Raw genomic sequence first — 12,950 nt, 5'->3', positions numbered from 1 at the left:
CTGGAGTGAATAAGTGGCCACTAAAGATAAGCAAATGTCTCAGAAATTCAATTTGACCGGTCCAAGGATGTAGAGTGACTTTGGCGAGAGAAACGGGACAACTTTGGGTCTTTGTGGTGGAACCAGAATGTTTTGGAAACGTTATCCGACATCCTGGACCCGTTTCTAGGAAGGTTTGGTACCTCAAAAAAGTCGACCAAGAGTCTCACAAAGAGGAGCTACAACTACCTCGAAGGTTCTCCCGCTTCCAGATTTCAAGAAGAACTGATGGGTGCCCCCCTAAGAGCTTCAGCTCTGGTTAACCACCACCAAGAGTCAGGGCTCTAGGAGGGTGGATAGTTTTTGAGAGACCTCAAAGAAGTTCTTCTACAACAAGAAACCAGGCCACGGAGGGAAGGCCTCGAAACTTTGGTGCCACAAATCTCTAGGAAATTCAGATTCGTGGTCATGCAGGACTTTGACTAAACCATCCACATGGGTGACCCCAAATTTTCAAAATCACAGGGGAACCCAGCACTTATGTCCTTACTTATTATCACCCCACGGATAGAGAAGTGAAGTGTGTAACCTCCTCTAGTACACAGGACCAGACGCTTACAGCAGATATTATTCTCCTGACCTCCCGCCCGGCGCAGCCACATTCCACACACACAGCTTAATTACCTGACAGGTTACACAGAGGTAATCCCACAGCTCGCTGCTAAATCATAATATCCTACAAACAGATTATGCCCTTGAGATGGTAACCACCTAGTAACGAGGCCGCAACCCTCCCCCACCCAAAGCCTCGCGCTCCACAGTCTCCGCTCTATGCAACAGGTATAAGGACGAGCAGGCGGGGGGGACCCATTGTACATACAAGTCCTTGGATCGTCCTCTGCTGTCAGAGGACTGAAAAGTATTAAAATTCAGACGCCCATTTGTCACAATGGTCGCTATAGGCGCGTTACATGTTTGTATGTTGCTATGTGAGTGCATGTGGGCCGAAGGCAACTCATAGAGAGATGTACCATACGGTATTTTCTAATCTATAGATTTACACTTCTGGCCTGGATTATACCTGGATTAAATGTATAATCTAGTAGACTGCACTTTACTACACAAAGGGACCTTGTGGGAAATGTGTAGAGAGCAGAGGTAAATTTTGTGTTTAAGCAAACCCCAAATTTTTTTACGCTTTCCTTTTGCACTTGAAGTTAAAGGGGTTTTCTGCTTAAAAGGGAACCCGTCACCAGACTTTTACCACATTAAACTACCAGCCCCCTCACACAGGGTATGAAAAAGTCTTTTCTAGTAATCCTCCTTTTATGTGAAAACTTTCCAGTTTATGCATGGAAAAAAATCTTCCCGCAAATCATGCAAAAAGAGTTGGATTTACCCAAAATGAAAGAGTCCTTTTAAAAAGATAAGAACCTCTTCTTTTAGACTGCATCAGACTTGTGGTTCTGTGACCCACAGGTCCAGAGATACAGGCGGTTAAATATATATTTTGGTACTGTAGCTCACATAATCACAAGCATGATGCGATCTGAAAGATTAGATTCTCATCTTTACTATGACACCACCAGCATGTTTCTAGGTTAAAAGTAAGGGACGCCTAATGGGACACTCCCACATACTTTAAACTCGACTCTTCTCAGGCAAAATATGACTCTTCTCTTCTCATTACTACATGACATTGGAGGGGATTTCCTTATAGGCAAAACAGGTTAGATTTCACATAAAAGAGGGAATTCTAGAAAGGAGATTTCATTGAGGGCACTGGTAGTTTAATGGGGTACAAGCTGACAGAGTAACTTTAAGGCTTAAGATATTAGGCACATCTAGTAGTATCTAGTCAGCTCTGAATAAGGGAATCTCCAAGACAATATATTATCTCTCCCAGAGATCTTGACTGAGGCTTTAACGCTAGTGTGAACAGAGTCTAAAATACGAATTAAGTAATCCAAGTGATTAGTAAACACTTACCTTTTAGTGTTGTATGCTGTGTCTTGCGGCGTCTCTTCAAGTAACGTGACATATACCAAGGAACAAGTCAGGATAAATAGAACGGTTAGTGTGTGCGCTCTCCTACAAAGCAGAAAAGAGGCAAGAAAAGAAAGAATTACAAATGGCTAATAATCAGTTTACATAACAAAATACAGACAAGCCAAGAATCTATGTAGGTGTAACTGTAGGGTAAGACCAATTTCACACTACTGTGCCTTACCTCATACACATATATATATATATATATTATATATATACCTTATATACTCGAGTATAAGCCTAGTTTTTCAGCACAAAATTTGTGCTCAAAAACCCTAACTCGGCTTATACTCGAGTCAACTAAAAACATAAAGACAAAACTCATCTTTCTGACGTCACCCATAGGTCCTCTTCTGTCTGAGACAGTCTGAGACAGAAGAGGACCTATGGGGACGTTCGAAAGATGAGTACAGTGTTATTTTTTTTCCTACTACAGGGGTTGGGCAGGCTGTATGCTACAGGGGCTGGCAGACTATATACTGGGAGGCTGTAACCAATGCATTTCCCACCCTTGGCTTATACTCGAGTCAATAGGTTTTCCCAGTTTTTTTCTAGAAATTATGGGTCTCGGCTTATACTCGGGTCGGCTTATACTCGAGTATATATATATATATATATATATATATATATATATATATATATATATATATATATATATATATATATATACATACAGCTTTTATCGTAGCAATTTAAAATCCCATTGACATGAATGTTCATTTTATGTCATCCTTTATGTTCCATTTATGCATCTGTTATCCATGCGTTTTTGGACGGAAAAAGATGACAGAGGCTGCAGTACTTTTCCTCCGGTTGAAAAAAAACAAAAAAAAAAAAAAATCTGCATGGATAACGGATACCTGTCAGACTGACCATAACGGGTCACAAAAATTTGTGATGTCAATGGGATTTCTAATTGATATATTAAACTTCTATTCTTTACTTTTTTTTAACGCAGGTGTGAAAGGAGCCAAATTTTGTTTGCCTTAAAGGAAACCTACTACTTGAAGTGGCAGGTATAAGAAGGAACTACCGTGCACCAGCTCAGGGTGAGCTGGTGCCAGAGCTTATTTTTGTTAGTGTTTTAAACCGCTGTATCGCGGTTTAAAACACTTTTTAAACTTTATGGCCGAAGCTGCTTCGGTGCAAGGAGGTACGCGCTCGGCGCTTACCATGCGCGCGGCTACATAGGAAGTGAGGGAGAGCCGCGCGCATGGTAAGCGCCGAGCGCGTACCTCCCTGCGCCGAAGCAGCTTCGGCCATAAAGTTTAAAAAGTGTTTTAAACCGCGATACAGCGGTTTAAAACACTAACAAAAATAAGCTCTGGCACCAGCTCACCCTGATCTGGTGCTCGGTAGTTCCTTCTTATACCTGCCACTTCAAGTGGTAGGTTTCCTTTAAAGAGGAAATAAAACAGTCTGACCGGAGCTCCTTGTGTGTCCTTTTATATATCCTTTGATAAATCGATGATTTCACTCCTTTCCCAACTATGTTCCAAATTCTTCAGTACACTTCCACACAAACGGTATTTGGATGGGAATAGATCGCTATTCAGACAGTTTTAAGCTGCGTTTTCTTGCATCCTGTAGCCAAATAATGTACAGCTACTATAGAAGAGATTAAGCAGCAGATAGGGTAGTATGTTCAAATATATGGAGTTTATTTTATGAAAAACATACTCACAAAATAGAATAAAAACATGCGCATATAAAATCCACCATGTGGACGCCAGACTCGCTAGTTCGCGCTAGTAAGCAGCTCCTATTGCCGATAAATGGGGTGACAGGTCCTCTTTAAGATCAGGGTATAACAGAGGGAGAGAAACTAAGATTGAGAAATGTATTTGATTTGGAACAGTTTTTTTACTCAGTCAAAATCTGACTAAAACCTTGAAGGACTCCTAGACAGTGAGGATCCTAATTACCATACTAATCCAATCTCCCTGTGTGGGGGCGCAGGATAATCCAGACTCTCATTGTCATCGGAGTCATGTCAGGATTTATTCAGTTTGTACTAAAAAAAAAAAAAATACTCCTTCAAATCAAATCAAACGAAAAGCCAACTTTGATGAATGCAGCAGAAGCAAAAGCTAGATACAAGGTCCAGCAAAAAAAAAAAAAAAAAAAATTAAAAAACACACTTTAGAAAATTCAATAAAAGGGTTCTCACATATGTTCTCTTTACTGTATGCAGACCTAGGATGCTACACTATGAGCTAGAGCAATGATTACAGGCGCCATTACAATATACGTTATACAAAACACTACATCTCCATTTATTGTGCCCGCAGTGAGGGAAAAACACATCTGACGGAAACGTCACCCATGAACGACTGATCACCACGGCAAATCTCGTCATAAAGGGACATCTGATAAAAAAGCCTCATAAAAATCCTCCTTCACACGCCCGGATGGAGGGGCGAGAGCCCGTCAACCCTCCGATCTTCATAGAAAGGTGATCGGCCCACCAGCTCGGCCATGGTACGGTGGTACACTGTGTGCCATAGGCATCCATTTGGGCCTCCATATGGTCGTTTCATGAGGCCCTAAAGGCACACACATTACAAAGCGCTACAGAACGTGATGGCGCTATGGAATTTGTATGGTGCTATATATCAAGATTATTATTATTACATAGATTCCCCTCTCGAGCAATGTTATTTAACCATTTCTCTCACCACAAAAACGTATTATATCAAGGACCAACAAACTATCAGTCACTGTATACTGAGCGGGTATATACACAAAACTTGTATACTGTACTGAGGAATACTGGTCAGCCATGAACACTTTATAGGAAGAAAATAAGGAAGTCTACACAATGTAGGGGCTTGCACCACAAATGAAAGTGGCCAAACCCAAAAAAACCCACAAACATATATAAGGTTTTGCCTAGTAGAGTTCCCCTGCTTTACATTTGTTCTTATATTAATGTAATTAGGGGGACACGACATACAGTCCTAAAGGGGACACCAGTTCTCCCCTACCCACAGGATGAGGGATAACTTTATAATCATGGGGGTCTCCTCATTGACAAGAAGGGGGATGCAATATGAGTAACTGTTCCACATACACCATTACTCTTTTAATGTGAACACTCAACCTAAAGCGCCATTCAATGGCGTTTACACCCCTTGAACCCCTCTAAGTTAACCCCTGAGTGCACGAATGATTCATAGCTTTAGCTTTTTTTTTTTTTTTTTTTTTTTTTTTATTGAAGCCTATTGGTATACTTTGTAGAAGCCCCCTGGAGCCACAATCCCTCATGATTTTTCTCACTACAAAGGCTTCATTTTTCCTCAGGTTGAGGAATTTGTATTTCATGAGGTAATTCTTGTATTTGTTTTTCCCGCCATCTTTCTCCTTATGCTTTATTCTATTTATACCTAGTGATTCGCTGTGATTCGTCCACGAGCTGGACCAATAGATTAGCCGTTTCCAGGTTAACGTTTGTAGGCTCTCTTTTGATTGGGTATCTGACCTGAAGACTCACCTTTAAAAGTAGCACCTACCCAGCGTCTTTACTGAGGCTTGTGCTTGAAGACTGACCGGGATACATCTCCCAGCCTTCCCTTCAAAGTTTTGTAATTGGGGAAGATGCAATCTGACAGTATTTAAGGATATTTTTTTTAAATGCCATTTATCAATAATCAAATTATTTTTTATAACTTTTGAACATTTATTAATAAATTGGGTTACTCAATAATAAAGCATCGAGGCCATATTTTACCACAATTAGTCCTGTGTTTTATTCTTAGTTTGCAGATTATTCTTGGATGAATGGGACTTTTGACATTATGATTATACAGAGAAATAATTCAGCTGTATACTATATCCCCGAGATGGGGAGCGACGAGGGGTCCGAGGCCTGAGTTGAGTGGAGCAGACACCCGTGAATATCAGTCCAGCTCCATTTCTCTCTATGTGGCTAACATAGATTTCTGAACGCCTTTAAGGTCTCAAACGTCCTTTCTAGAATTCTCACTTTTACATGAAAATTGCCATCTGTTTACCTATAAAAATCTCCTCAAAAACTTTATGCAATTGAGCCAATGTGACTCATCTTAGGCAAAACATGACTCTTTTCTGCTCATTTGCATATGCCTTTGGAGGACATGATTTATAAGTAAATGGGTAATATTTATCATAAAAGAGGGAATTCTAGAAAGGACATTTCATACCCACCTGAGGGGGCTGGTAGTTTAATCGGGTAAAATCTTGTGATACAATTCCTTCTACAAATTTAAAGGGAATCTAAGGAACTGCACAGCATGGATTTTAAAGCACAGAAAGTTAGAGAAGCCAAAAACTACCATAATATATACGGAGAGCAGAGCCGCGGCCGTCTCACACACCGCAGGGAGGAGGAGAGAGTATAATTACCTGTCATTATTAAATGGTAAGAGGAGATTAAAGGTAATTTGTGCTTTCAAAAAGTACAAACCCACAGAAGAAAAGCAAAACTAAAGCTTTCTAATGCCTTCAATCCACCTACAAATTAGATTTCATGCAGCCTCTGGCAACTAATATAGCGAGGATCTAGCGGGAAGTGTGGATCTTACCTAGAAGTGTAATAGTTCCCACTCTCTGGCAGCGTCACCGGATAGAACAGTACAGTGCGAGAAAAAACGGAAAATGGGTGACAACATACAAGGAAAAAAGGAAACATTGGGGGTACAAGTGGGATCAAGCAGTTTTTAACTGGACCTTCCCTGACATAAGTCATCTATAGCCCTTTAAAAGAGCCTGTCCAATGCTTAAAGGGGTATCAAACGCAATTCTCCTCCCCTATACAAAGGATAGCCGTCTGATCAGAGGGGGTCCAACTGCTAATGGATAGAGCAAGCAGGTTGAGAATCCTTACTGCTATTCCATTCTATGGGAGTGTCGGAAATTGATAATCACAGCGCTCAGGTATCTCCAGCCCTCTCACTCACGGCCCATGAAAGTGTCAGAGACACCAGAAGGAGCAGCAGTATGGATACTCGATCTGTGGCTTCATCAAATACTACGGTACTGTTGGATATTGCCGAGTACAGTTCTTAGGTATCTCCGACACTTTCATAGACAGTGAGTGGGAGTGATGGAGATACCCAAGCTCAAATTTTTGACGCTACCATAGCATTGAATGGAACGGCAGTATGGATGCTTAACCTGCTCCTCCATCAATTAGTGACAATAGTCGCCCATTCTCCTGATAAGTGGGGGCTCCAGTAGTTGGATCTATACTTATCAAGACTTATCACCCATCTACAATCAAACTTGGTGCTACAACATTAAAGGGGTTTTTGGAATATAAACTTTTACCCCCTTATTAGAAGTAAAAAAAGAATGTCTGATCTGGAAGAGGGGGGGAACTTGAACCTGAAACGAAAGGCTGCACCAGACAAGTGTAACTAGAAACAGGCGGAGAAGAGCGGCCAAAAAACCTGATCCTCAAATCTAAAAGATAAAAGAGTATAGACGCTGAAATGTCCCTAAGCAAAAGACTGGAAAAAATTAGAACAAAAGGAGTCAAATCAGCAGCTGGTGAAAAGCCACAACCCATGTGACAACCCCGCCACACAACATAGTTTGTATTAGATTTCCACTACTTGGTTTATCCTCAGACTAAGCTATCTACAGATAGCACCCCTCTTTAATGTGTTCCAATGGTTACTTCTACAATAAATAGGGCGTGTCTAGCCAACTGATTGTGGAAGACCACTCCACAACAATATTGGAGGGGGTTTAGTCCCCATCCATTATCATCAGGAGTTTACGTTCTCCTTTGCTTCTGCTCTGGCTTGAAAAGCAAATTAAAAACAAAATGATAAAAATATCATAGCGTTTTAATATACAAAGCGGTTGCATACTTCAAACTCTTAGTATGGTCCGCGCCCCTCCACCATCCATGTGCAGTGGTTCGTTCCTCAACGAGTCAGTCACATGGAGAAAAGCGTTTGTTGACCATGGAACAAACCACTGTACACAGATAAGGAGGGGTTCTGACTACATCTAACAAGTCAGTCACCAGAGGAAATTTCCTATGCAACAAAGGGCCAGGCCAACGACACAGTAAACACAGTATGTAGCAATCTGGACAATACACAAAGCAGTGTTAAAGGTGAACAACCGCGAAGTTACGCATCTTACTAATAAAAACTAGTACATAGTTACCAAACGGAAAACAAGTTCAGTTCGCTACGCGGGAACATCACAACTTTCTCAAGACAGATGTAGAATACGAAATAAAATTTATTTCCCTTTCGGCCCGGCCCTTTGCCCTCTGGCATAGATTTCGAGACCAGTTTTGTAGCATTCTACGAGTGTAATTGAATAATCTAGATAACGGAAGATAAGAAGAAGTGACAAGGCCTTGAAGCATTGCCATGTGTACAGTATCCCCCTACGTCTGTGCAGATATTATGACAAGTATGGGGAGTGCATCCCAAATTAGGAATGATGCGCCTGGAGATGGGGGAAGACAATGGTTATGGATCAGACAATTCTTTGGGGTGGCCACCTGATAACTTAGAGAGGAAGAAAGGTAAAAACGGCAGAGTAATTCCAGACAGGTCTCTCAGGGGGGAGGCCTGAGTGCCGATTACCCCAAACTAGTCACAGTGATGCACATTTCTCTACATCAGCACATGACAGACAGCGATTAATCCCTGTGCGTGGGCGGGGTGGCCCAGACACTCCCCCAACCATCCACAGCGCATGGGCGGGGCGGCCGAGACACTCCCCCAACCATCCACAGCGCGTGGGCGGGGCGGCCCAGACACTCCCCCAACCATCTGCCAGATTGGCTTCCAATTCCTGTAATCCCTCGCCCCCTGACATAAGAGATAAGAAGATTAAAGGGTTCATGAGCAGTACAAGAACAGTTGACAGGATAAAACCATTTTGTCTAAAAAGTTCCTTTCCTAGCACAAGCTTTACATCATATATCATCACAAAACCTCTGAAGGTGTCCTACCCAGGAATATCCTTCGACTATACTTAGCGCAACTAAAACCCCTCTATGTGTGTTCAATGGTCTGTTCTGTACTAAGCAGGGGCGGGTCTATTTATCTGATGTGGAATCAAGCACTGCACAAGGATATTGGAGGGGGTTTATCCTCTTCCAATGCAAGGAGTTTCCATTCACTTCTTCTATTCCGGTTTTTTAAGGCAAAAGAAAACTAAAAATGAGATTACAGAATACATGGATTAAGGTTTCTGCCGGGATACCTAAAGTGGGTTTCCTGATCTGAAGTCCTAGTATAATCAGCACCCCTCCATTATCTCAGTGCTGTTGTGTGCTCCGCAGGGATTCATTACGATTGGAAGAGGTTCCTGGTGGCAGTGGAACAAACCAGTGTACACAGATGGGGAGGGGTGCAAGCTATACTTATGTCAGTCATATAAAGTCTATAAATTGTCACAGGAGGGAAGATCTAAACCAGACGGATTCAATGGCCATGTGCTTTTTGATGTTGGGAATGATAGCAATTGGCTGTCATCACCAAGCAAAAGAAGCGGCTAGCAGTCCTGTTTCTGACCAGGAAAAAGGAAAAATATATCCATGTAAATTAACATAATAAACTGCTGGTGCAAGAGTTTTTATTATCAAAGTATTAGAAATATATTAAATATTGAGTGTAATATATCTGCAATATAGATTAAAGGAAATCTACCACAAGGATGAAGGATTGTAAACCAAGCACACTGACATACTGGTGTGTGCCCCCTCTGGCAGCATCTACTCTTCTTTTGCCCTGGTTTTTAAGAAAAAAAGTTTTAAAAATTATGCAAATTAGCTCAAGAGGCTCCATTGAGGTTAAAGGAGCCTGGATCTCCTTAGGCTCGTTTGCAAACATTTTAAAAGTCTTTCTTAAAAACCAGGGCATAAGAGGATGCAAGAAGATCAGTTCCTGCCAGAAGGAACACACACTGGTATGTCAGTGTGCTGGGTGTACAATCCTTGTGTTAGATGTCGTTTAAATAACAATTTCGAACAATTTTTTTTAAATTTATTTTTATTTTATAAAACTCCATACAACACCACAGAACACTGTTGCTCAGGAGAGCCATGTACTGCAGATACTTTACACAATTTGGGGTAGATTTAGCATGTTCCGGTGTATGAATGGCCTTGCCCCTTGCGTCCTGCCAGATACATGAAAAAGCTCATGCCTTTTTGTGCAAAACTACCGTAAATAAAATATCTGCAGGTTTTTAAAAAGAACTCAGCCTCATGACCACCCACTCCATCACCAGCCATGCCTCTCCACGCCCACGTGGCATGGTGGTGGTTTATCGCATTATATTTCACCGCTTCTATGCTAAAAAAAATTGGTGTAGAAACAGTGATAAACTCCCCCAGTATTCTTTTAATTCACATTGAAATCTCATCTTAAGCAACAGATTCATTTCCATGTTCTATTTCTCAATGTTTGTGAGCCATATACATTGAGCCTCATACACACTGTAGTATACAGAGTCAGCTCTTCCTTAGCAACGATGTTTAATGATTCCTAAAACTTTGCAGTTTACTTTTTTCCCCCAACTACAAAGTACCCAAATAGTTATAAAATGTAAAATATTTAAATATGTTCACCCCCCCCCCCTTACATGCAATACAAAATGTTAAAATTTAAGATTTTATTTAAAATTAAATACTGTGGGTAAAAGTGTAATTTTTGCATTAAAGAAACACACCACAAAGTAAAAGTTATAAGAATAACTTGCCTACAGCATGCGTCAGTCTGCAGAGTGTTCTGCATGCTCTCCAAGGAATCTTGTAGTGCACACGACTATGGAGCTCTGACAGATCTCGTTACAGCTGACGGACAGGTAAGAGGGTGGGATGTAAAATAAGGCGGGGCCAACTGTTCCTATTGTCTCCTTGACATTGCCCTTCGGCCAAACTATATGTCCCCAGGTCTGTGCCCCATACGTATCCATGCTCTGTTGTGTGTACATGTGCTCTGAATAGTGACGAGAGTAAATTGCTGCCAAGCAACTAAAAGGAAACCTACCATTTCAAAATGGTCATTCGGACCCAAACATACCTTTACACACAAGGAAAATGACCCATTTGGTGCTCCTGGGCCCCTGACACCAGGCGCACGGTCACTAGCTTAACAATACATGCGCCTTGTGTGCTTGAGACTTCACCCACCATCCACCCTCCCGAGAGTCGGTGAAGTCACTGAGCTCTCGGAAGCACCGGAGCACGCGCACTGTATCTGTGGCTTATCAAGACCACCTCCAGCATCAGCTTACCTACCCGTGTAAAGGAATGTTTGGGTTTGAATGACCATTTTGAAATGGTAGATTTCCTTTAAGCATTTGAATTTCACACTCCCGTCCATCCATTATTTGTTGGCCAACGGTTTGGAAGGCCAAGAACACGAACAGGGCATGCGCATCTGTTCCTCAAGAGGATCACTTGGAAGTCCTGTCCTGAATGGTACTTTCTGTGGTCAGGAACCTGGCCATAGTGAGAAAATCAATCGAGTAGACAACCTGACCACAATAAGGAACTCCTGGAGTGGACAAGAAAAGTTCCTGCAGTCGTGGTCAAAATTTAAGAGGGGTCGTGAAAATCTTCCAAATTGTGCAAAAAAAAAAAATTAAATGAATGAATAAAAATCTTACATTAGTTTGTTAACAAAGTTGAAACTTTTTAATATGTTGACAAGTTTAAATATGATTAAGTTTGAGCTTAAACTGAAAAAGAAAAGAAATGCTGTGTGAACTAAGAATTTGGTAAACAGAACGACAAACACCCCCCACCGCACCCAACAACACATTCCTCGCATTAGCCGAGCTGCGAGACTGCACAATGAACACTTAAGAATGTCAACTGAAAAAGAATTCTAACAAAGAAGAGCGATGCAAAGCCCAACGCATTAGTCCTGACCTCTCACCGGTAAGGAGACGGGGACCAAGAAGAACCGGCGGAACGGGCTAAAGACCAAACGATGGAGATTTAATAGAGTGGATTAAACTGGTCCTGAGTTACATTTTTACCAGTAGCAGTTCTCCATATATTTAGGATAGGAGACCCCCCCCCCATTCCTTGTTGTATTGGTTATTGTAATCTTGGTGGTCTATTGTCTCCACATGGAATCCCATAAATATGTTGCCGTCTACAGATTGTGGAGACCACATAAACATATAAAAGGGTTATGTACCATCAAGATTTTAAAGAGGTACTTCCATCTTGGATGTTAATGGTGTGTTTTTTCCCAAATCTCCAAGACAGGCTCCCTTTAGGCCAATAGATACTTAAAGTGAACCCGTCACTAGGAATGTTCTTTCTAACTGGTGACCTGTTCCAAAAGCCTGTGCTATAATGATTTAAAGGAAATCTACCACCAGGGTGAAGGATTGTAAACCAAGCACACTGACATGCTGGTGTGTACCCCCTCTGGCAGGACCCGCTCTTCTCTTAGCTTCTTATGCCCTTGTTTTACAAACAAAAGGGGATTAAAATTATGCAAATGGGCCTGAGGGGCTCCAGGGTCAATTAACAGCTATGGGTCCCCTCAGGCTCATTTGGTAAATTTTGAAAGCACGCATTTTGTGCTTGATTTACAGTCCTATATCCTGGTGGTAGATTTCCTTTACAAAATACCATTGCCAGCATTTTAAATACTGCCACTACTATATAAAAATTTATTTCACCTTACCTGGCTCCTTGCCAGCAGTGTTTGGAGAGTCCTGCGCTAGGGGAAGCAGCCTGTGTCTCAGTCTACACCACACTCATCCAGCTCCCTCCCCCTCTCCTCTTTCCGTCATGTCTATCGGGCAGGCAGAGATGGAAAAATGTATGAGGAAATAGACACAGGTATGGTTCTATGTCCAAATACAGAAGATGCAAAGCACCTCCTATTCTATAACATACTGGATAATTAGATTATGGATAGTTTGCTTAACTCCTGCTGCTC

General features: G+C 41.6%; 1 protein-coding gene across 2 annotated transcripts in view; it reads right to left on the bottom strand.

Annotated features, from left to right (window-relative positions):
* Positions 1-12,950, bottom strand: part of PTDSS2 (phosphatidylserine synthase 2) — a 42,545-nt gene that overhangs the window by 21,534 nt on the left and 8,061 nt on the right. Inside the window, exons 2-3 of one of the 2 annotated variants that reach the window (XM_072118536.1) lie at positions 6,591-6,615; positions 1,969-2,070 (exon numbers count right to left, since the gene is read on the bottom strand). In XM_072118536.1, the coding sequence (XP_071974637.1) occupies positions 1,969-2,070; positions 6,591-6,615 (127 nt within the window). The remainder of the gene's footprint in view (positions 1-1,968; positions 2,071-6,590; positions 6,616-12,950) is intronic. The other variant, XM_072118535.1, reaches the window with a different exon arrangement.

This window comes from Engystomops pustulosus, chromosome 7, assembly GCF_040894005.1.
Source record: "Engystomops pustulosus chromosome 7, aEngPut4.maternal, whole genome shotgun sequence".
NCBI lineage: Eukaryota > Metazoa > Chordata > Amphibia > Anura > Leptodactylidae > Engystomops > Engystomops pustulosus.
The sequence above is the reverse complement of the archived record's forward strand: the minus strand, read 5'-3'. Positions and strand labels throughout refer to the sequence as shown.